We start from the raw sequence: 23,691 nt of genomic DNA, 5'->3' as shown, positions 1-23,691 counted from the left end.
AGCCTTCCATCCTTCCGAGGTCGGTAAAATGAGTACCCAGTTTCCTGGGGGTAAAGTGTAGATAACTGGGGAAGGCAATGGCAAACCACCCCATAAAAAGTCTGCCAAGAAAACATTGTGATGTGACGTCCCCCCATGGGTCAGTAATGACTCGGTGCTTGCACAGGGGACTACCTATACCCCAATATCCTCCCTAATGAGAACCCAAACAGCCTACGTTGTTCTCCTCTCCTCCATTTTGACCTCACAATTACCCTGCGAGGTAGGTTAGGCTGAGAGTATGTGACTGGCTCAAGGTCACCTCGCAAGCTTCCATGGCAGAGTGGGGAGTTGAAAAAGACAAGGGGGGGACTCAAAAGAATGAATTAAGAACCTAGAAGGTTAAATGAATCCAAATTAAAAGGCCCAGTATTAAAATTTCTGACTATAGAACAAATATGTATCAATATACAATATACATTAACTCCAGATTGCTTTGGAGTAACCTAGAAGTGTATATACACTGCTACATTACGTCCAGACTGCACTTAGATTTTATTTCCTTGGACCGCAAAAGGAAGGTACATAATTGAATTATCACTCTAGACATGTCTACCTGACTAGGGCAGAAGGTTATTTCAATTGAGGCCTCTTAAGTACATCTCTGCCTTGAGTTTCTGATATTAAGTATAACACTATTCCAACTTGGTCCTGTATTGACTAATGTAATATTATTGCATTGTTTGGAGCTAATGTATAATAACTATGCTTGACCACTGAATAAGGCCATAAGGCCCAAATGTGTTTGGTCACAGTCGCAGAAGGTCTTTGAGATTTCCGTAGGATTTTTAATCTTAACGGAGGCTATATTTGAGCCTGTAATTGTTTTTAAACTAATTTGTAATAAATACATGCATGTGTGTGTGTGTGTCCTATATTCAGCAATTTTAATACTGAGCCCTTTAATTTGGATTCATTTAACTTTCTAGAGTGGGGATTCGAACCTGGGTCTCCCAGATCCTCACCTGACACTCTAACCACTACATCACACCAGTTCTCGCTAGCTATTGCCAATATCGGTTGTCCAACAACCTGCTTCCTACAGTGGCCAACCAGACAGCCCAAGGAAGGACAGAGGCAAAGTCACAGTGGACAAAGTATCCCTACTAAGGCTGCCCCTGGGCAACTGGTACGCTGCCTCTTAACATGAGGGTTCCAGCTAGCTGTTTGGTCTAATAGCCACTGATGAACCTATTCCCCATGAATTTGTCCACTGTTCTTTTTCGGCATCTCTTCCTGGTTGTAATGTTCTGCATGTAATTGTGAGGATCCTGGAGAGGCAAAACTTCAGCCAGAAGATACAATATACTGGCCTACTGCAGTTACTGTCAAATGTGTAAGATACGCAATCCTATTATATAAAAGGCAAGCCGTATTGGTGACGACTCACCTTCTATCCTGGTGCACCTCTAGAGGGCGCTGCCATGGTGGGAAGGCCAGGCGAGGCGGCCCATTCCTTCAGGGGGTGCCATTGCGGCAGGAAGGCCAGGCGAGGCAGCCCATCTCTATGGAGGGTGCTCTATTTTCTAGAGCCATTTTTAAAAAATGGGTTTGGTTGCTAGTGTTAATATATGAGGTTAGAAATCAGAATTAACTAGGGCTCATTTTTAATTTGTTCTTAGAATTCTATTGTTTAGCGGTTTTGTTTGTCCTGTTGTCAGGCTGACTAAAACTTGTTTGTTTTAAAGAGAGGGAGATAAAATTTTAAAGATTCAATATCCTCTTAGAACATTGTATCTTCCTAGTGGAGAACACACAAAAGTTTCCAAGTGGATAGATCTCTTTTTCAAGACAGTTACTTACAAAGTTCTCCCTAAACCCCTTATATTCACTTGATTTGAGCCTCATAAGTGGGAAAAAAGCTTTAAACATGTACAAACCCGTAAGAAAGGAATTATGTTGTCCTTGGCGATTGCTTGAAGTAGCCGGGGGGCTCCGGTGAGGCTCTGCAAACCAGCCCCACAAGTAGAGAAAAATGAGCCGATCACAATCACCCAAGGCGAGGGCCACGAAAGAGTGCCCACCACTAAATTCTTGTTGACACCATCACCGTATCTGTACAAAGGATGGGGTTAATTATTTCAAGAGACCTGGCTTGCATTTTCTAAAGTTACTAAAGGAGTAATTTGTCATTCATACATATGGACCAAACACACAGAAAAAAACCCTTCCAATCCAATACTGGAAGGGTGTCTGAATGTAAGTGCATTTCCCAGTGGCATAGTGTGTGTGTGTACGCCATGTGTAGTAACGGTTACTACCTACCGGGAATTGCCCCGGGTGCTGCCAATCCACGCTACACCACTGCATTTACCAAAGTTATTACTAACAGTGGCTTGCATCCACAGGGAGTGCACAATGTGGGGATGCATTCTTCCTGTGTACATGCATGTACATGCACGCATACACACACCCAACAGAACAGCTGCTTCAAAGGCTTTCTGGAAGGACATACAATGGGGCACCAGTGGGAGGGGAGAATTGGTGACCCCACCCCACGCTAAAAAGTGTAAGTGCTTCCTCAACTTTGGACTCCAGCCATCTAGTAAACATAGTTACATACAAGAGGAGAACCTGCAAGAACTTTCAGAGGGCATCTCATTTTCCCCTCCCCCATTATTTCCTTTTCCCTGAAAGACCCCAGAGCTTCTCCCCTTTACCTGCTTCCTTCTCTCCCACCAACCAACCTACTTTTAATTGCTTCCCTGGCTTTAACTTCTACTTGTTCCCTCCCCTCAGCAGCCCAAAGTCACCCAGTGAGCTTCCACAACAGCAAAAGGATTTGAACGTGGGTTTCCCAGATCCTAGTCTGAAACTCTAACCATTGAATTACACTGACTTTTGTGTAGATGAACAGTAGTAAGCAGCTAGGCCTGGGTGAGTCATGCAAGTTGGATGGTAGCAAGTCACCCCAGTGGTTGCTGCTGGGCCTGGAAAGGGCCCTGTCCCCTCCACCTGCCCTTTAATGACAGAAACCAAGGCTTGAAGCCTGGCAGTATTGTTGTGGTGGCCAAGCAACAGCCACCAAGAGGGTGTTTCTTAAAGCAACAGGTACTGTTTCTATTGTTTATTTAGATTTCAGATTTTTCTGCAAACTTTTCTCAGGTTTGTAGAAAGATCTGCCTTGTTTGTTCATGGCTCCCAGTCTCTGGATATAAGTATCCACAGATTTGGCCATGATGAGAAATAGATTCACCGAAGGCTCTCTTCATTTGGATAGATATGTTTATTTAAAGCCTGAAGCAGATACAGTGTGATGATCTACTGAAGGCACAGAAAATTAAGAATGAGTTAAATAAAAGTTTCAAGATGACCAGTGATGTTAAGCGACCTGACTAACAATTTGAGATGCATTATTAGCTGGTTAAAGCATAGCAATCACATCCCAAAACATTCTTTATATTCTGAATGCAGCTACCAAGCAATCCCTCTTCTACCAAAAGACTGGCTCAGTCTCAAATTCTTGGTGCACAGAAATAGCCAGGCGCAAGTCTTTGATGTGTATAACATTTGTTTGCTGAAATATCATGTAAGCAGGACTTTGTGTATTGTTAAAAAAATCACCATTCTTCATCAAGATAAACTAGATTATGCAGATTAACTATGCATCTCCATAATTTACTTTACTCTGAGCCCTGCGTAACAGCAACAAGTTATACAGGACACTGAAACCCCACCCAGTCATAAGGACTACAAAAACTAGCTTTTAAAAAACATTAAGCCCAAGAGTTTCAACGCATGCTCAGCTCCACCATTCTGTGCTTTTCTGTACTTGCTAAAATAACTGCAGTCCTGCATTAAGCAACTGGTAAAATATGCACAAATAAACAGGATACAACAATTTTGCAAAGAGCGGAAGTGAGAGACAAAACCAACCTTTTTGTGTGTGCACAAGCACACACCCCAGTATTGGATGTATGAAGGTTACTTACTTGTCTCTAAGAACGACCCCTTCGATACAAGCTCCAAACAGCAGGACACAGCTGAAATCTGAATGCAGCACATTGGGCTAAGGAAAGTAGTTGGACATCAGAGAATGCCAGTGATAATAACACAGCAAATTCATACCATCAAAGAATTTAATTTTTTAAATCCGTTTAAACTAATTTTTAAAAAGGACCATGCAAAGCAACAGACAGCAGGTATCCAAAGACCTTACCAGGTAATAAACAATGTACTGGAAATAATTTTTTTAAAAAAAGATACAGACTAGAGATGTGGTGGCAATGGCCATGATAGTTCCAATAGGAATAGATTTCTGAGCATCTTTGAGGTCTCCGGATCGGTTTGAGCCAGCCATGATCCCTTTAAAAGAAAAACTGTTATGTTACGTATGCTCCTGACACATCACTGAGAGGGACAATGGGAGAGAGAAAGCGCTCAGAGAACACCCAACGGTCTCACCTGTCACCGAAGGGAAGAAGATGCCCACCAGCACCGTGAAGGATGTTGCTATGTCCGCATAAACGTACAAGTGAAGGTTGCTCTTGTGTCCAGAAACATCGACGGATGGGTGGTCAGCTTTCTCCAGGATCTCTCCTTTCTCCAAATAATCACTCCAGATATTATCTTGAGAGGGGATATTATAGACATGGGAGCAGGGAATGAATATATGGATGAGTGAATGAAACATCTCTCAGGTAAACCCCACTCAGCACAAGAAAATGCTCCCTACAAACAATTTAGAAAGGCAAAGTTGGTTGCACTGGATGTACTGCTGGCTAGAAGATGATTCTTTCTCCAGACACAAGAACACAAAAGCACAGAACACAAATGCACTCAGAACACACTTTGGATTCTTGTTTCTATACACGCAACTGTAGCATATCAATGAATCAAATGCTGGTATGTACTACAGCCACAGAAGTGTTCATTGACAGCTGCTCTTGCTGCCGCTTCTTCCACTTCTGGGAAATAAGGTGACCTATAGAAGGTTGTCAACAACGGGTTGCTTTTCATCCCCAGGCATTTCACTGCAGGGTGCTCTCATTTCCAGAACCAAGGAAGGGCAAAGAGGGCCTAGGTGAGCAAGCACTGAAAAGGGGGCAGTTAGCTACAGTGGAAAGGCTTTCTTCCATTGATTGCTCGTGCCTCTCCTCTGCCAACCTAGCCAGGAATGTAACATCCCACAGCAGTGCGCCGGAGAGGGAAGCTACCCTTCGAAAGCAGCCTGCTGTGGGACACCTACGTTGCCGAGCGACAACGGTTCTTTGGGATCTGAAGAAAATAAACACACAAGTGTTGAAGGAAAATGGATTTATTAAATCCTCCTGATGAATCACAGGAATGAACAAGTATGGCACAGAGAACATGCTCATGCCCTTATACTGCTTTCAGGAACCCTGGGAAACGACAATGGTTGGACCCCGAGTTTGGGCTGTTTGCACAGCGCTGCTTCCACAGTTCAGCCTGAGCTGAAGTTCACCGGGGAGGGGGGAGGTTCTCTGAGACTTATATAGATTTTAAGTTACAGGGCTACACCAATGAGCCCGTTTCCCCCTAACTGGCCTGGGAAAGGAGTGATGTGTTCAAGGCCAACGGATAAGCAGGAAGTGGCAAGTGTCCAATTTGAGGAATCCTCTCTTTAAAAGAAAAAAAACACTGTTACCAGGTGCACAGTTTAACTTGCAAACATCCCACTCCCAACTGTAATAACAGGATTACATTAAATAAAAGGGATATTTAAGGGGAAAGACATGTTGCCAAAACACGAAAGAATGCCTGGCCTGCATAGCGGTTTGGGCACAAGAGGGAGGAAATGCTGCACGATAAACCAGACTCCTCAAGCGCACAAGAGTCTCCCATGGGTCCCACTAAATGGCCTCTGTCTCCAACGGAGGGAAAGAGAGTAGGTTGGTGGCAACCAGATGGCAGCTGGTGGCTGGGTTTACTCATGTGCTGCAGTCACACATATACTAAGAAAGCAAGCATATCCTCATGGACACAAGTCATTTCTTAATGCATGGATGTATAGAGCCTAAATAGATGGGGTTGGGATACAGACTATGCGGATTCTGCTCCAAAATCTGTACCAGTCAGTTATGCAAATGAAGTATTTCCTGTCTTCCTCCAGTTCTGCCTAAACGACTCTTGCTATTTTGCTCAGCATATTTTCTGCTTGGGATATGCCTTGCGGAAGGGCAAAGGAGCTCTGCCAATAGAAATGCTATTAAGAAATTCCTCTGGCTTCTGAAATTTGCTTAACCGTTATCAAGATACTTGCAAACATATTTTCATGGTCATAAAGGTCTAGAAACATGTGATTTAAAATAATTCCAGACGGGAAGCTGCATTGGTCTGTCGGGGCAAAATAAAATAGAAACCCAGTGGAACCTTAAGGGCTAATGATGTTGGAGTAAATTTTATTAGTCTTTAAGAAGGCACTGGTTTTATTTTATGATTTTACACACACACACACGTATGCACCAAGGCTTTCTGAATTCTGCACCAAGCAGCACGTTCTGCAGTTTCTTGGGGTTTGTGCAAAATTGTACAACATGTACCATAATGCGTGCTACTTTAAAACACAGCCTTTACACACACGGGCTAACATAAAAAACATTTCATATTTATTAGAATACTGTGTTTCTTTTCTGAAGTAGCCAAGAGATTTCTAGGATGGGATACTGATTTCTGAAATGAACGGCTGAAATTGCATAAGGGAGCAGCTCAAAAGCTGTTCCAGGCCTCCACCTTTCATTTTAGGCAGCACTGTACTCGTTCATGTCTGTACCTTTCAAAATGCCGCTCGCAGCGCCAGGAATCCCTGCAATCTCCGTAACGTTATTGAAGTGGAAGTACTCATCGCAGTGTGCGGAAGTGATGTTGTAATGTGGGCAGAAGAGCTCTGTCAGCTTGGTGGGCACCGTGATGTTGTCAACCACCATAGTTTTGGCACAGATGTCAAACTGGTCCCTTGAAAGAGTTCTGTTGCCCAGCATGCAAACACTGGGGAGAAATTAGAAATCTGAATTTTTGTAACTTTCCCCCCTACATTTGTTTTACATTTTGCACATTTATAACACAGCTACAAAAAAAAGTCTTCCATACACCAAAGAATACCTTTCCACAAGGTGAAAAGTACCATTGGATTCAATTTTTCACACACACACAAACTGTGTCCCCATCTGTTAACCACAGCCAGAATTATTCCGAATAATTTGGACTCTTATGCAGGACTTTTTTTCAGCTGGAATGTGGTGGAATGGAGTTCCGGCACCTCTTGAAAATGGTCACATGGCCGATGGCTCCGCCCCCTGATCTCCAGACAGAGGGGAGTTTAGATCGCCCTGTGCGCTGTGGAGTGGAAGGCAATCTAAACTCCCCTCTGTCTGGAGATCAGGGGGTGGGGCCACCGGCCATGTGACCATTTTCGCCAAGGGCAATTTAAACTTTAAAAATCTCCCCCCTTGTTCCAGCTGACCCAAAGTGACATCATTGTGCGGCCCTGAGTTCCACCACCTCTTTTCTCAGAAAAAAAGTCCTGCTCTTATGTATATTCTGGACCAAATAATTGCCAGAAGTTGAATCAACACCCCTCCTTAAAAAGAATTTTTTTAAAAAACAAAGTAAGATAAAGACGGGGAGGGGAAGAGATACCAAGGGAAAAATATTAAAAGCAGGTCACATTTTGTAGTTTGAGAATTCTAAGAAGGCTGAAAACTGTATGCATTTCTTAAGCCCCTTTACCCATATTTCCTACCATTTCCACTGTCACCCATGTTGGCCTCGCTGGATGAGATTTACTTACGGAAAAGCAGGAGGATTAAAGATGGATTTGATGGCCCCAGCATAGATGGACAAGATGGATATTATGACACACGCCAGAAAGAGAGAAGCGAATTTGTTGACGTATTTCACGCCTACGAAAACCACCACAGCCATAAAGGTGAGAAATAAAGTCCCATAAACTCGCATGTTGTTGAGGGTAGCGCTGGACGTGTCGTGAGCTCCAGTGGAGTGAAAAATGGCTGCCTGGGGAGCGATGTAGGTCTGAAAGAGTTGGAATACAACCTTAATATCTCCCCCATACACAAAAGCGAGCAAATAATGATGTTCTTTCCCATCTATCAGAAATGAGGGGAAAGCTGAAGTAATTTACAGTAATATCCACATGCATTTATCAGTAATTCTAACACAGCGTCTTCCTTTTCAACACATTTTAATCTCCTGTTTTGCTAATATAAAGACAACTGCATTTTTCTTTCCTTCTGCTCTTGGAAAGTCTGAATACTATGGGCTTTTATGTTTTTCAAAGGGAAGCAGCCATTTGGGGGGTTCTTTTTTGCAGCAGCTCTTAGTGAAAATTTGTTTTTTTCACTAGCACTACCTTATTCACCATACTCTCCAGTAGTAAACTGACTGGCCCTGGTTCTCATGATGAAAGCTATACACACACACACACAAGCGCAAATAAGATCAGGGCTATTCAATTAAGCGGAGGTTTCCCAGGCATGTAAAAAAATAAAGGCATATGCCAAATTTATTTATTTTTGGTATAGAAATTTTATTTAAAAAGAAAAGATATAAAAATAGAATCAGCATAAAAATTATATAAGCACTACATTTGAAGTTAGATTAAACTAACAGAAAAATACAATCAGAATATATAATGACTAAACTTAATTGTGTAATAGCTCTCGTTCCCTCTCCTTGGTTACTTGTACACGGGTCATTTCGTAGAAAAAGAGCTGCAGGAACTCATTAGCATAACACATTAGCATAACTCATTAGCATATGCTACGCTCCTGACCTCACCTATCCTGGCTGTTTTGGACCCAATCCTGGTCATTCAGGGCCGAAATTGGGCCCAAAATGGCAAAAAGGGGCTGAAAATGGCTGAAAAGGGGCCCAAAAGGGTCAGGATTGGGCCACTGCTGAGCAGGAGAGTGATCCACCACCCATAAAAGGCCTGATCCTGGTGGTTTTGGGACCAATCCTGGCTGTTTTAGGCCCAATCCTGGCCAAAATGGGCCCAAAATGGCCCCGCCCACCTGACATGTGACCTCTTTAGAGAACTACCGGAACTGCGTTCCTGCGCATCCCCCCTCAAAATGAGCCCTGCTTATACAAACTTTAATATTAACTGTATTTTATCTTCTTATCTTGTATTGTATTACCTTAATTAATCTTAATTTTAGTCTAAGTAGTCAAAGAAATCCTTCCATTTCCCCCAAAATTCAGCTATTGGTCTGTTATGTAAATAAGTAGTTAATTTGGCCATTGAAGCATTTTCATAGATCTTATCTATCCACTCGGACACATCAGGGCACATATCGGCTTTCCATTTCGCTGCATATAGCACTCTTGCTGCTGTCACCATGTAACAGAAAAAGTCTCCCTGTTCTTTTCTAACATTATTTGGTAGAATGTTTAATAGCATGTTTTGGGGACTGAGCTCAAATCTGAGCTTAAAAATCTGCATCTCATGCCAAATTTATTTCAAATATTTTAAGCCTACCTATCTCCTGTTGTTCAGGACCCAAGGTGTGGAGGAGGGAGAAGAGGACAACAAAATACACCATATACAGTGAACATTTTAAATATAGAATACTTTAAAAACAGAATTAAAATAACAAGTATAAAATTATCTTGTTCTCAGCCAGGAAAACCATTCCCCCTTTTTGCCTAGAACCAAAAAGTTATCTGGAATAATTCCACTTTGCAGCCTCGCCAGAAAGCCAGGAGCACTGAAGCCCTTTGGCTCCACAAGAAGGCTGTTCTGTAAGCATGGGGCAGCCACCCCAAAAACCTGAGCCCAGACTGTTGCAAAATGTGCCCCAGACAAAGGGGCACAGACAGACCTCGCCGCGAGGAAGCAAGGCGCCCTCATGGGAACATGCAAGGAAAGGGAGTCCTTCAAGGATGAGGGCCCATACAAAAGCCTTTAAAGGTGAGCCCCACCACCTTGAATTGAAAGCAGAGACTTCCGATGAGGAATAACCAAACAAAAAAGAACCCCACCCCTCAAAACAACCAGATGAGGACTAAACAGGCTCCAAGAGCAGCTTTAAATGAGGAAACAGAGAGAAGTAAGCCCAGTTCTGCCCTTTGAAAATCTAGAGAACCCTGGTTGGGGGAGGGTGGTGAATTTTGAAGGGTTGGGCGGGATTTGTCTAAACCTGGTTCAACGGAAAAACCTGGAAGGACTCCAACAAAATATTTTATCTTTTAGAACAAGTAAAATATCTTTCTTTCATAAAGCCAGGCGTTACTCACCCTTAATGTGCCATGTAAATGTTTTTACGTAAGATATCTACTGCATTAGAGAATGATTATGCACGGGCATTCTGCAGAGAGATATACTTTCAAGGATGCATTTATTGTTTAAGTGGGACCGTTATTTTCCACATTTAGCATGCTATGATTTGTATGATGATAATAAACAAGAGAAAAGCTCACTGTTTTCAGTGTTATAAAGTTTAACTTGGAATTTAATATGCTGGTAGTTCTATAGTGACTATATCAGTCCATTTATGTCCAAATACATTTTGATATAAGAGCCCCGTGGCGCAGAGTGGTAAGCTGCAGTACTGCAGCCCAAGCTCTGCTCACAACCTGAGTTCAATACTGGCGGAAGCCAGGTTCAGGTAGCCGGCTCAAGGTTGACTCAGCCTTCCAAGGTCAGTAAAATGAGTACCCAGTTTCCTGGGGGTAAAGCGTAGATGACTGGGGAAGGCAATGGCAAACCACCCCGTAACAAAAAGTCTGCCAAAAAAACATCGTGATGCGGCATCCCCCCATGTGTCAGAAATGACTCGGTGCTTGCACAGGGGACTACCTTTACCTTTAGTTATAAACAAAAGGAGTATTTTTCTATTTTCAACATAATTGATGACAAAACACGTGTGCTAACACGGCACAGCATGCAGATGTCTGCAGCATGCTCTCCCCTCATAATACTGGGTATATTCATAATTTTGTTTGTAGAAAATCAAGCCATGTATACTTTTAAATTGCTTAAACATGTCAAGCAGTACAGTTTCATATGCTTAAATTATAAATGATTTTAATGTTGTTAAAGTAAGTTAGATAAAATATTTCAATCTCCCACCCACAATATTTCTGGGAAAAAATACAGCCCCCTACCCCTGCCAATACCTTCAAAATGTATGGAAATTTTACACCTTTGTTCTCGCTTCCTCCTTTTTTGTACTGAACATCCAGTTCAATGAGAAGATGTGATCAACTCAAAAGTGTGACCCAACACCACTTTGTGACATTTGTGCTAGTTCTAATAAAAAAGCATCACTTGTCCGTAGTTCCTTTATTTCTCTCTTGGACCAAACTTTGCTACCTGCTATTTTGGTCTACTTACTAGCAGGATTTCAATGGCACCAAGGATGTACATAGCGCCTGCGAAGGTTGTCCCCAAGTAAAAACACAAGCCCACTGCTCCGCCAAACTCTGGACCCAGCGATCTTGAAATCATGAAGTAAGAGCCGCCAGCTACAGCATGAAAGAGGGGAGAATTTTGTTCAGAAACATACTGACTATAAGCTAGGTAACCTCAAAAAGAACATAATGGCTGCAAGAAAATAATTGTTTCACATTTCACATGCAATTGGCTTATTTTTCTGGGCATGTCTAAGAACAACAACAAATTATGTTATTAGCCAAGATAAACAGTTCTGCCATTAAGGAAATTAAAGTAAATATGCCATATTTTAGTGCTCTTCAGATGTCGCTATTAACTACCAACACCAAATATTCTACTCTTATGTATCAATGCCCCTCAGGTTATTTAGCTTCAGGGAATCCAAAAATAAAATTATGTAACAAGTAAGATCTACACAGATTTATAGCGATGGAATGGAAGAAGTCTGACAATGTTATTGCAAATATATGGCACATGAAGCTCAAACCCAGGAGTCTTCCAAGTTTTGGCTAGCCTCAGGATCTGCTCAAAAATCATGTTCCGTCACTGAAACCTCTCTTCTCCAAGAAGAGGGGTCTTGACTGTGATGTCATGGAGAAACTTCAGAGGAGTGCCAAACACTCTTGAAGACCCAGTGCTAACTCTGAGCTGGGCAGGCATGCACTTGATGGTGAGATCCAAGAGGGATGGTGGAGGTGAAGATTTCTAGATTTTGCACTGACTTCAGAAAGCGAGCAGGCTGGATCCTACAATTCCTTTCCACTGAGAGTCTCTCTACATGAAATATCTAACATGAGGATGCTCAAGGGTAAGGAGACACCTTAGCTGGGAAGCGTAGTTTAAAAAGACAGTCGAAGGCTCTGTCATGGTTGTTGTGGGTTTTCCGGGCTGTATTGCCGTGGTCTTGGCATTGTAGTTCCTGACGTTTCGCCAGCAGCTGTGGCTGGCATCTTCAGAGATGTAGCACCAAAAGACAGAGATCTCTCAGTGTCACAGTGTGGAAAAGATGTTGGCAGGTCATTTATATCTACTCAGGAGCGGTGGGGTTGAGCTGAGTCATCCTGTAAGAGTTTTCCGGGGTGTGGAATGCTAATGGAGGGAGGCGTCACTGTATCCTGAGGAGGTTCTTTTGCATATGGATTGGTGCTTGATGTGCTAATCTTCTCTGCAGGGCTATTGTTGGGTGTAGAGTGTTTTGTTAGCCTGGTGTTTTTCAGAAGGCTCTGTCAATTTCACCTCTCTACACTAGGGCCATTTAAAAAGACAGAGCCAGCGGAGATTGCTCCTCAGAGAGTTTGTTAATTACATCTTTGCCTCCTGAAAGGGGAGGTGAAATTGACAGAGCCTTTGAGGTGGCGAAGATGAAATTAACAAACTCTCTTAGGAGCAATCTCCAGGGGCTTTTTGTAGAGAGGTGAAACTGACAGACGCTTCTCAGCTAACATTGCGTCTCCCTGCTCTTGAGAGTCCTCATGTAAGGTGTCTCGTGTAGAGAGTCTCTGAGTCTTCCTCCAAAAGAGAAACACTTTGACAAAGAAAGACTTTTTTCTCCATCAGTGGAAGCCTTTCTCCACCAGAAGTCATTCTCCATTGGAGAAAGTCTTTGCCCCTTGAAGGGTCAGCGGAAGAGAGCCCTAGGATCCAACTTAGGGGGAGGGAGTCAAAGGATCCAACCCAGGATTTCTCGCCTTCTAATGCACTTTCCCCAGGCTCAGGAGAAAGGGGACGAAGCCTGCTAAAACTTTTTAAAAGAAAAGATGCATTTGTTGAATTCCCATCTACCTAAACCACTAACTTCTATGTTTCTCAAAAATCATGGTGGTGTCACATTTGCCAAGCTGCTTTCACGGTCACAAAGGCTAGAAACTTTTCTATAAAATCCAGTTCTCTGCATTTTTTGCTAGAGAAGCTAAGTTGCATGCAGCTGTCTTGGGGATTGCAACCGTGTCATAATATTCCATAACTGAATATTATTCCCCAATTGGTTACCTTCATGACTCCACCCTGTTAATACTTTTACAACACACAATACATTGCATTGCACCCACCCCCAAGTCAGTAAAAGCCTATAAACTGTATCAAACTCAAAAGTGTGCATACATTTTGCCCACAGCTGATGAAGAGAAAGACACAAGAGCAGCTGTTTCCCAGCTTCATGGTTTTTCTGACAAAGAGGGCAGCAAAGCACCTATCGATCGAGCTTGTGCAAAAACTCCATTCAAAATCTAGCTCAATGAATGGCGGTAGTACAGTGGCGGATCCTGGTGGATTGTATCCAAAGGCCACTGATGAGAGAGGCCAAATAGGATGCACATTTCGCATACCGCAGCAAAGACATCAACATGAATCCCAATACACTTAGAAGTACATTTTCTCCAAGTAAATTGGGATGTTACCTGGCACAACCCCGTTTGTAGCAATAGCGCTCATTGAAATGGCCGTCAGCATCGTCTGTGAATGACAAAAGTGTGGATTTTGTGAGCATCCTTGTGGAAAAAGACTACAAGAAACTATTCTGTTGTGAACACCATAAGTTGGAATGTGCAGTGTCTTTTTTGGATGAATTCTGCAGCATCTATTTAACTTTCTCCCTACTGGGAAAATGGTTTTTGAGTCTACATTGGATGATTGCAATTTCTGTCTTAAAGCTCAAACTGTGCAACCAGAATAAATCATGTACATTAGATGTATTTGTATGAGATGTGTACATATAAAAATACATGAGCAATTCTGGTAAAAGCTCAAAGACCTCTCTCAGAAGCAGTAAAAACACTTCAAGATGAGATTGGGGTTTCTGGATACTTGGTGGAGGAGGCTTCCTCGGTATGCATAAAATTATTTTGTAAATTAAAAAGCAAAGGACTTAGCATGCTTATTGTCCTTAGATTGTAGAGCACAGCCAAGATCCAGTTAAGGAATCAAAACAGATGGAGAAATTGCCTGCTGACACCCTTAAACATATAGTCTCCTTGAGGGGGAGGCTTGGCTTTGACCTCTAAATTACTATATGCTATCAGGAGGGGTCATTTTGTAGAAAAAGAGCAGGAGGAACTCATTAGCATAACTATTTAGCATATGCCATGCCTCTTGCCATCACCAGAAGTGTGTTATTAGTATAACTGATTTGCATATGCCACACCCCCAGACATCACCTATTCTGGCTGTTTTGGACCCAATCCTGGCCATTCAGGGCCGAAATTGGGCCCAAAATGGCAAAAAGGGGCTGAAAATGGCTGAAAAGGGGCCCAAAATGGTCAGGATCAGGCTGCTGATGAGCGGGAGAGTGATCCACCACCCATCAGAGGCTCAATCTGGGCTGTTTTGGCCCCAATCCAGGCTGAAACGGGCCCAAAATGGCCGAGAGTCAGGTGGGCGGGGCTACCTGACATGTGACTTTTGGGAACTGCTGGAACTGCGTTCCTGTGCGTTCCCCCTCGAAATGAGCCCTGGCTATCAGTAAATACAAAGTACAGTCTGCAGGTTACATTTCTGGTTGCCCCTGCCCATCCCTCTCTTCTCCAACGGAAACTGTTTCAAGAGTATAAATGTGGTTTCGCCAACTATCTTTCATTCTGTCCCCACTTTATCTTGCTCTGTGTTGAGGGGTCAGCCACTGCTATAAGACGGAGCTCAAGTACTGGAGGATGGGAATGACTCATTGTCAGAATTTTCTAGTAAATAGAGTGTGCTTCTCTCCTCCTGTTCATTGTCTTTATCTGCACGTTATAGAAATAATCAGGGCTCATTTCAAGGGGGAACACACAGGGACGCAGTTCCGGCAGTTCCCCAAAGAGGTCACATGTCAGGTGGCTTCACCCACCTCTCAGCCATTTTGGGCCCGTTTCAGCCTGGATTGGGGCCGAAATGGTCTGGATCGGACCTCTGACGGGTGGAGGATCACTCTCCCGCTCATCAGCAGCCTGATCCTGACCATTTTGGGCCCCTTTTCAGCCATTTTCCGCCCTTTTTTGCCATTTTGGGCCCAATTTCGGCCCTGAATGACCAGGATTAGGTCCAAAACAGCCAGAATAGGTGATGTCAGGGGGTGAAGCATATGCAAATCAGTTATACTAATGACACACTTCCGGTGATGGGAATAGGTGTGGCATATGCTAACGAGTTGTGCTAATGAGCTCCTCCAGCTCTTTTTCTACAAAATGACCCCTGGAAATAATAATATTTGTCTCTAAGCTTCCTCAAGGTACATGAGCCTCTTTTACTTACTAACTTCATTTATAACCCGCCTGTCTCCCCAAAGCAGCCGAAAGGGTTCTCCCTCACCTCTATCTTATCCTACCTGTGAGGTAGGTAAGACTGAGGGAGTGACTGGCCCAAGGTCACACAGCAAGCTTCCACAGGGATTTGAGCGAGGGATTTGAAGCTTAAAAATGCAAAGACCTTTGAAGTCAAAAATGACAAGTCTCTGCCCTTAGGAGCTTACAGTGGGGAAAAGAAGGATGGGTCAGCAAGGGAACATAAGCACGTGGGCTAGGGCAACAAGACACCCAAGCAAGGTACAGCGGCAAACAATGGTTCGAATGATTCAGATCAGTTGGATCTGCTGAAATGCATCACGTGGGACTATGCCCCAGGCTTTTCGATGGAGACAGGTACTCACACAACAGCAGCAGATCAAGACGATGAGGAAGGACTGCACAACACCGGCGGTTCCCACCATCCAAGTCAACCGAAGGAAGAGAATGACCCCAAAGATATTCTGCATACATGGCAGGTAGACTCCCATCAAGGTGCCCATGCTGGGTGACTGGGGGGAAAGAAATCAATATTCATCAACATTACAGAGAGAGAGAGAGAGAAGCCACTTTATATTGCTAGACATATCATTGGTCTAGCAAAGTCAGGGTTAGCTGCACTCCAGGGTTTCAAGCAGAAGAATGTCCTGGATCGCTCCCTTTTCTCAAAATGTACACACCTCTAGAAGGCTATGCAACCCAGAAGTGGCCCGCCAGCAAGTTCTGCCACCATAAGCATCTCTTTCCCGACAACTCTTTTGCTTCTAGGTTGGCCACTGTGAAACCAAACATCATCCATTCGGAACTTGGGGGGTGGGGCAGAGAGTTTGGCCCGGAAGCCTCCAGTTGCCAACCACAGTCAAGGAAAAGCCTCGTTCAGCAACAAAGAATTATCTGTAATTAATTGCCTCTCAAACAAAACCCTGGGGACCCAAATTGACTAAAGCCTCCATTGATTTTCCTGCTTAACATTAATAGTTCCTGCCCTACCCAGTCTCAGAAAGGATCAATGCACCACCATGAGCCCTGCTTTGAAATTAAAATATACTGATTTTTCTTTGCATGGGTAACATAGAAAGAGATTGCTATTCCCTTGTGCGTACAGAGTTTAAATTTGGTCATGGGTGGATCTGAATTCCTGGTGACCCTCGTCATATCTCACCCCTGTGACGTGAGCCCACTCTTCCCAGAGGTCTTCTACAGAGAACCTAGAAAGATGCACCACTCATATATGTATTTTCAAAATGCTGCACTTTGTGCAGCAGGTACTGCAACATCCTGCAACTTGGCAGAGGCATGGTCCAACTATGGACACCAAAAGCAACATCTGGTACTATGAGAATAACGCCGGTATGAGATTGGTAAATGTGTGTCTGTCTGGCAAGCTAATTAACTACCGATTTACAGCAAACAACCTTCCAAATGAGCACTCTGTGGGGTTGGATCTAGCCCGTTCATTTTGTCTCCTCACTACAGCCCGTCCCACATGGCTTTTTGTCACCCACATAGCACCACTAGGACCTGACTCACCACCTTCTTGGGTGGTCCATTCCTACCTTTCTAAGCAGTGGAAAAGCTGGTTGGATGCAACCCATGTTTTGCACTTGCTCTGAAAGCTAGAATTACAAAACGGAACAACCCAAAATTTGCAAACCTAGTTTGCAGGGTAAGTGCAAACTCCTTTCTGTCCCATGAAATGTGATTGAGCGGGGAAATAATAACTGTGCTTATATACTGCTCTTCTAGACAGATTAGTGCCCTGCTCAGAGCGATGAGCAAAGTCAGTGTCGTTATTATGCCCACAACACAGTTGGGCAGCTGGGCCTGAGAGGAATAGCTTACCAAGGCCACCTGCTGAGCTCATAGCCATGGCGGGATGCAAACCAGCAGAGTGCTCATTTGCAACGCAACCACTTAACTGCTACGCTACAGCAGCTCTCAAAGATAGTTTTCCAACCTTTTCCAACTAATAATTCAAACTGATACCAGCATGGTTTTATTTCTAGCAGTAAGTACCCCACAGGCACCTGGAAACTCTCAGCTGAGTGCAGTTACCTAGCCAATCCACAATACTGATGGAGTCTGAACTTGCTTATTATTTTTTTGAAAGCTTAGTTCGGCCCTAGTGCAATAGGAAATTCCCAGAATTGTAAAGGAAACAAAAAGTTGGATGCTGGAAGAAGCAACACACTTTTGATACTTTCCTCCTCGAGCCTTCGGCACTTTCTGCTTCCTCATGCTCCTTGGCTCCCTGAGTGAGATTTGTGTAACTGACCAGCTTGCCGAGCAAGGAAGAGACCTTTGGGCGAATATCCAGTTCCTCCTGCCAAGGAAAAGAAAGCAAAGATTATGACGACAATGATTAGGACGACACTTTATACACAACAAATATTTATTGAATGGCCTGCCATTCTCTCCAAGACTCAAGGTGGATGATAAAATATAAAACAACGCAACCACACTGCATAAAACAATGCACTGGGATGAGGATTACAGAAGTAGGAAACAATCTGAGGCATGACATACTAGAAATTAAGCAGAAAATGGAATTACAAGAAGTAGAAGACAATGCAGTACGAGCAAGAGAATGCAAACAATGGACAGTGGAAAAGATGAGAATCCTATTCCCTTTTTGAAAGCACTTACATGTGCCATGCCATTATATTACAGCTCTATGCCCTTTATACAGTGTTAATATAATGTTAAAACAAACAAATATTGGGGAGGGGAGGTGACATTCCAGGTGGGTTAATTAGCCATAAAATATCAAGTTTGAGGAGGGGGTATGGGACTAACATCCCCTTGCCTACAAACCCCCAACAAGCTGCTGGCACCTGGGCCAAATAATCAGAGCCAAGCTACAAGTGATGCCTGACACAGGTTGGACACTTGTCAGCTTCCCTCAAGTTTTGATGGGAAATGTAGGCATCCTGGTCTTGCAGCTGTAATGGAGAGCCAAGCTGTAAAACCAGGACGCCTACATTTCCCATCAAAACTTGAGGGAAGCTGACAAGTGTCCAACCTATGTCAGGCGTCACTTGTAGCTTGGCTCTCAGTTTGTCCTGAAACAAGACTTGCGAGGAACAAAAAGGAAAGCAGCAGGAGAGAAAATAGGGAAAAGGCTCAGCAACTAAGGTTTACTACTTGAAGCATTTTCTTGAGGCAGTTCCGCATCTGACAAACACAAGCATTCGTTCGAGACAGCACAAAGTTCCCAAGCAATTGCCACAAGATATTTTTTTTAAAAGGAAAGAAAAGCAGCAGTAGTGAAGGCAAAACATTCTTTGTGCGCTGAAGGAGCTAACAAACTGAAGAGAGGCCTGCTGGAGCAACCACAGGAGACCTGAAAGGCCATTTCCATGGAAACCATTTGTACAAAATGGAGTGCCTCACAGTGACCCACTGAAGTGGCAACTTGCTGGTGTCTAATTTAAGTGACTTAGCAGGAGAACCATGTTTCTTCTGAAGAGGCAGACAGCGCTCTGAACTTTGACAAAGAGTGCCAGCCCTCAGTGTCGCTCATGCCAGCCAGCAAGTAGGCAGGTTACCTTGTTCGTCTTCTTCCTGATGTTTAATTTCTCTCCTTTTGAAAAATGCCCTCAGGGGACCCTTTTTACAAAAGGGTTTGGTTTCCATGGGTAAAATCATACCCTCCCCAGAAGCAAGTCTATGTCTCTTTTGAAAAACGTGCTGGTATGCGTCCAAAAGTAATTCACTGAGCAGTCTTAATACCATGGAGCAGTGGAGGGGAACAGGTTGCATGCAGACGCGCATGATACGCCCATGCCTCACTGAAGACCAGAACAACTGCTGAAACAAACTTCCAGGCTACGTCCACAAAACAACGGATATTGTACTCATTGAGCTATAGCAATCGCTCATCTCCTAGATTGGTTTGCCCACACAAGAAAATACAGTTGCACATTATTCCTACAGTGCAACAATAGCACATCGTCCAGTGAGTAGTATATACACTGTGATACTGGAGCCAATGAAAGGGGCTAGGCAGAACTATTTCTACCAGGGATGGCCAACTGGGCACTTCCAGATGATGCAAACAGCTCTTTTAGCAGGGCGTTATCCTCACACCCCTATGGAACATTGCACCTGCATTTGTGGATTACCTACAGTGGAGAACCTTTCCCACTACCAACTTTATTGTCCATTATATAGTGTACCCAGAGCTAAATTTTTGGCTAGAATCCTATCAGTGACAAACACATACTCTGAAATCGAGAAGATTATGTTTTTGTTATCTGTCACTGACAATCATGCATCCTATAGAGTCTCTCAGTTTGCACTCGCAGCCAAAAAGATAAGATCTAAAGTGGTACTGAATGAGGCTGTTTCGGGACCCCTGGGACAGTTTGGCATACTGTATTGTTTTAATTAATTTTAGTAACCTATATAAACTGTGATAAGGGATTTAATTGTTTATTAGTCAATGTTTGGTGAATTGTGACAGCCTATGGCTATAGAAAATAACCTCTTTTGACTGACAGACATACTCACACCTTGCTAGTTGGATGATGGTGCTCTGAGCAGCACTGCTTTTCTACCGATACTCAAGGGTCTTCAACCATTTGGAAGCCTGTGGGCACCTCAGGAATTCCGAGAACAGCCAAGGGGCAGCATGACCGCCATAGAGACAGAGGCCAATCACAGAAGCCTTATTTATAAGTTACAGTGAACGCATGTACAATCCATGTACACTTGATTGTTCTTTGTATGTGCTTGGAATTATTCTCATGTTACACTCAACTCATGTACAACTGAATGTGTGATACAAACCCACATTTATCCACGCATTAGTCGCTGGCTTCATTTGGAAAAATAACATGCTCTGGCTCTTACTTGTAAACAGATGTATACTCACACGGGCAGGATGTACGTGTGTTAACTAGAGGCAGGCACGAACTGAAATACGAACCGAAGTTTGTCACGAACTGAGCTGGTTTGTGGTTCGTGAACCAGTGGTTCATGGGAGCTCATTTCTCATGAACTGTGACGAATTTTAGCCTGTCACTGCAGACAGCCTGGCACCCATCAATCAGTTTCCTAGGCAATGGGGAAGGGATGGGCTCTCTGCAGATCTTCTGCTGACCTGGAAGTGATGTTTTCATGAATCAAACGAACTGGTTCGCAAACTGGGGCAAGTTCGTGAAAGTTCATGGTTCGTGAAACACAAAGAACCACAAACCACATGGTTCGGAATTTTCCAGGTTCGTGCCTATCTCTAGTGTTAACTATAACATGACAAAAACTCAAATAACTGTAAACAGGCGGAAACTCAAATAACGCAGATCTGTAAAAAGCGTTAAACAGTTTCCTCTCTTGACAGAAGAATAGTGGCTGCAGTAAAAGACATAAAACAGCGGAGGCACAAACCAGTGAAGATGCATCTCCCCAGGATTCACTGTTAGACACGACTGCCATGGTAGGCTCACCACCTTTGCTCTGGTTCCAGGCTAATGGAGCCTGAGGATTCTAATCTGTGATGCAACACTGAAAGTTCCGAGTTCAAAATGCTAATGCCAACAGAGGCTGAGACATTTCAAAGTGGGGAAGTATTTCTCCTACACTAGATTTTAAGGTATTTGTTAAAGAATTTTTAACAGAAAACCCAGGTCTTCTACAAAAGTGAAAATTGGCCAGAGAAGGTATATGTGTAAGTCTATAATCTTTTATGGGCATGCCCTCTGATGTATGAGTGCATCAGGTTTATGTCAGGATCTCTCTCAATAAACTTTTCCTTCTTCAAACCACCAAAGTGCTGATTGCCTTGATAAGTTAAGAAATCGGTGTTTAGAGGGTTCTCCAGAATTGGAAGAAGGAGAAATTTCCCTCACAGTATTGTTTCAAGGTTATTGATAATCATCCTTTGAAATAAGCCAAGATTATCTCTGGAAGACCCGACAAAAAAAAATTCACAGGAACTCCTGCCCCACCCCCAATACCTGCTTTCCTTAAAAAAAAGCAACAAACACTGTCCACTTTCTACAACTTTGACTTGCTTAAAAAGGGCCAAATGGAGTACTTGATAAGATACCATCTGGAGGTGCCACAAGAGTGTGATAAAAGTACTTCCCACAATGAGCAGTTAACTTGTGGAACTCACTGCTACATGTTGTAGCGATGTCCACTAGTTTAGATGGCTTACAAAGGGATCCAATGGTTATTACTAGCTTGATACCCGTGCTTCGCTACAGTATTTAACTACTTTAAATCCAGTTATAATACTTATGGGTATGTAAAAACCTCAGGACACATTCAATGACTCCCAATAGCAACTGCATACTGTTTAGAATGTGGGGGGTGAGGACCAACCAGGCTGCATATGCAAATGGCCTTTGTGTTCCAACTGTCTTGGAGGGGGGGCATGAGGTGTGGAATGTTGTGAGCCCCAATCAGCCCGATCATATGCGAATGATCTTGAAAGGCTGGCCCTATCAGGGAAGAGTGGCCGAGCTGGCAGTAGGCAGGGGTGCAAACAAGCAGCAGCCTGCCAGCCACACAGAGAAGCTGTATCCCTTTGGGAAAACACATTTTACCCCTTTTTACCCCCTTAGGGCGCGAACTTCTTAAAATTTATTCTTAGTGGGTGTTTACATCATGAAAGGAATATTCTCCCCAAATTTCACGTTTCTAGGTCCAGGAGTTTCGGCGGGGCACTGATGAGTCAGTCAGGACACTTGTCTTTATATATATAGATGATGGCTGAATGGAGCCTTCATGTTCAGAGGCAGTATAACTCTGAACACCAGTTGCTGAGGTAACTGGTAACTGCTTTGGCCTCCAGGCTTTACTCACAGACTTTCTATGGTGTCTGGTTGGACCATTGAGGGAACAAGATGCTGGACAAGATGGCCCTCGTTGTCTAATCTAGTAGGGCTGTTCTTTTTTAAAAGACAACACAAAACCAAGGCCGATCATTTGTTTACCTCAAACAAGGCCAAGTTTCTGTCATAATAGTCTCCTCCTTTGCCAGCCTCAGCATTGTTGAGGAAAGGGCTGCTTTCTTTATGGTTACCATGACCTGCAGAGAAAAGAGAAAAAGCAACTTTCAGATTGCTCAAAGACAACACGCTTCTAATTCTGAGAAAAAGCACAGTCCCACCAATTTATTTTCATCATCTTAATCAGAGGTTGTCAAATGTTTTTCCTTCTACATGGATTTATTTGCTTTACTTGTAGGGACCCTGGTATTCAAATGTGTATATTTGATGATAAGATTCTGATTCTTTCACAAGTAGTAAGCCAGTGTCCAGGCAGACTGAGGTAGAGAGTGGGAGCCGAGAACTCATAATCGAAAACTCTTCCATTCCAAATGGCCCCCCAACCCAATTTCTTCCACAAAGAAAACATGAGACATGGAGGTGCAAAGCATCATTATTCACTTCATTCACAGCCCACCTTTCTCACAGCAAAACTGTTAAACATTTCAACAAATAAAGGATTTCACACTTGGGTCTCTCAGGTGCTAGTGCAACACTCTAACCACTATACAACACTGCCTCTCTTGCTCAGTTCAAGGCTAATAATGGACACAGTATTATATTTTACTTTATTTTTGTTATTTACAGTCTGCCTTTCTCACTGAATTCCAGGCAGATTATTGCAAATTTCAAGTTCTTTTTCGACACATTTTCAGAAATAGGCAATTGAAATAGGGTTGACAGATCCCTATACTTTCCCAGGAAGGGGGGGGGGGAGACCTGGCACTTGCCTTAAGCAAGCCGTGTGCTCTGTCTTCATGTGTGCACTCTGGCGCCTCTGTGACAACATAACCTCCGGAAGTGATCTCGCACTGGCCACAGGAGTGCTCCACACTCTGCACAGGGCCGATCTGGGGCCCAAATCGGCCCAAACAAAGCACAGGAGCACTCTTGTGGCTAGCCCAATGACATCACATCCAGAAGTGAGGTCGCTGTGCCCCCCCCCCCGGAACGCACACACCACGCACGTTCCAAGGGTGCCTGCTGTGGGCAGGCGACCTCTGAAGGGTTTGCCACCTCATATCAA

General features: G+C 43.5%; 1 protein-coding gene across 2 annotated transcripts in view; it reads right to left on the bottom strand.

The window, feature by feature from the left end:
• SLC12A4 (solute carrier family 12 member 4) overlaps positions 1 to 23,691 on the bottom strand; it is an 83,321-nt gene that overhangs the window by 16,076 nt on the left and 43,554 nt on the right. For both annotated transcript variants that reach the window (XM_055000679.1, XM_055000680.1), the window contains exons 2-12: positions 22,611 to 22,705; positions 17,861 to 17,992; positions 16,035 to 16,181; positions 13,813 to 13,867; positions 11,357 to 11,487; positions 7,790 to 8,031; positions 6,773 to 6,987; positions 4,444 to 4,608; positions 4,246 to 4,344; positions 3,972 to 4,029; positions 1,920 to 2,094 (exon numbers count right to left, since the gene is read on the bottom strand). In XM_055000679.1, coding sequence (XP_054856654.1) covers positions 1,920 to 2,094; positions 3,972 to 4,029; positions 4,246 to 4,344; positions 4,444 to 4,608; positions 6,773 to 6,987; positions 7,790 to 8,031; positions 11,357 to 11,487; positions 13,813 to 13,867; positions 16,035 to 16,181; positions 17,861 to 17,992; positions 22,611 to 22,705 — 1,514 coding nt within the window. The remainder of the gene's footprint in view (positions 1 to 1,919; positions 2,095 to 3,971; positions 4,030 to 4,245; positions 4,345 to 4,443; positions 4,609 to 6,772; positions 6,988 to 7,789; positions 8,032 to 11,356; positions 11,488 to 13,812; positions 13,868 to 16,034; positions 16,182 to 17,860; positions 17,993 to 22,610; positions 22,706 to 23,691) is intronic.

Source organism: Eublepharis macularius, chromosome 16, assembly GCF_028583425.1.
Source record: "Eublepharis macularius isolate TG4126 chromosome 16, MPM_Emac_v1.0, whole genome shotgun sequence".
Classification (NCBI taxonomy): domain Eukaryota; kingdom Metazoa; phylum Chordata; class Lepidosauria; order Squamata; family Eublepharidae; genus Eublepharis; species Eublepharis macularius.
Note: the sequence above shows the minus strand (reverse complement) of the source record. Positions and strands in the feature narration are given on the sequence as shown.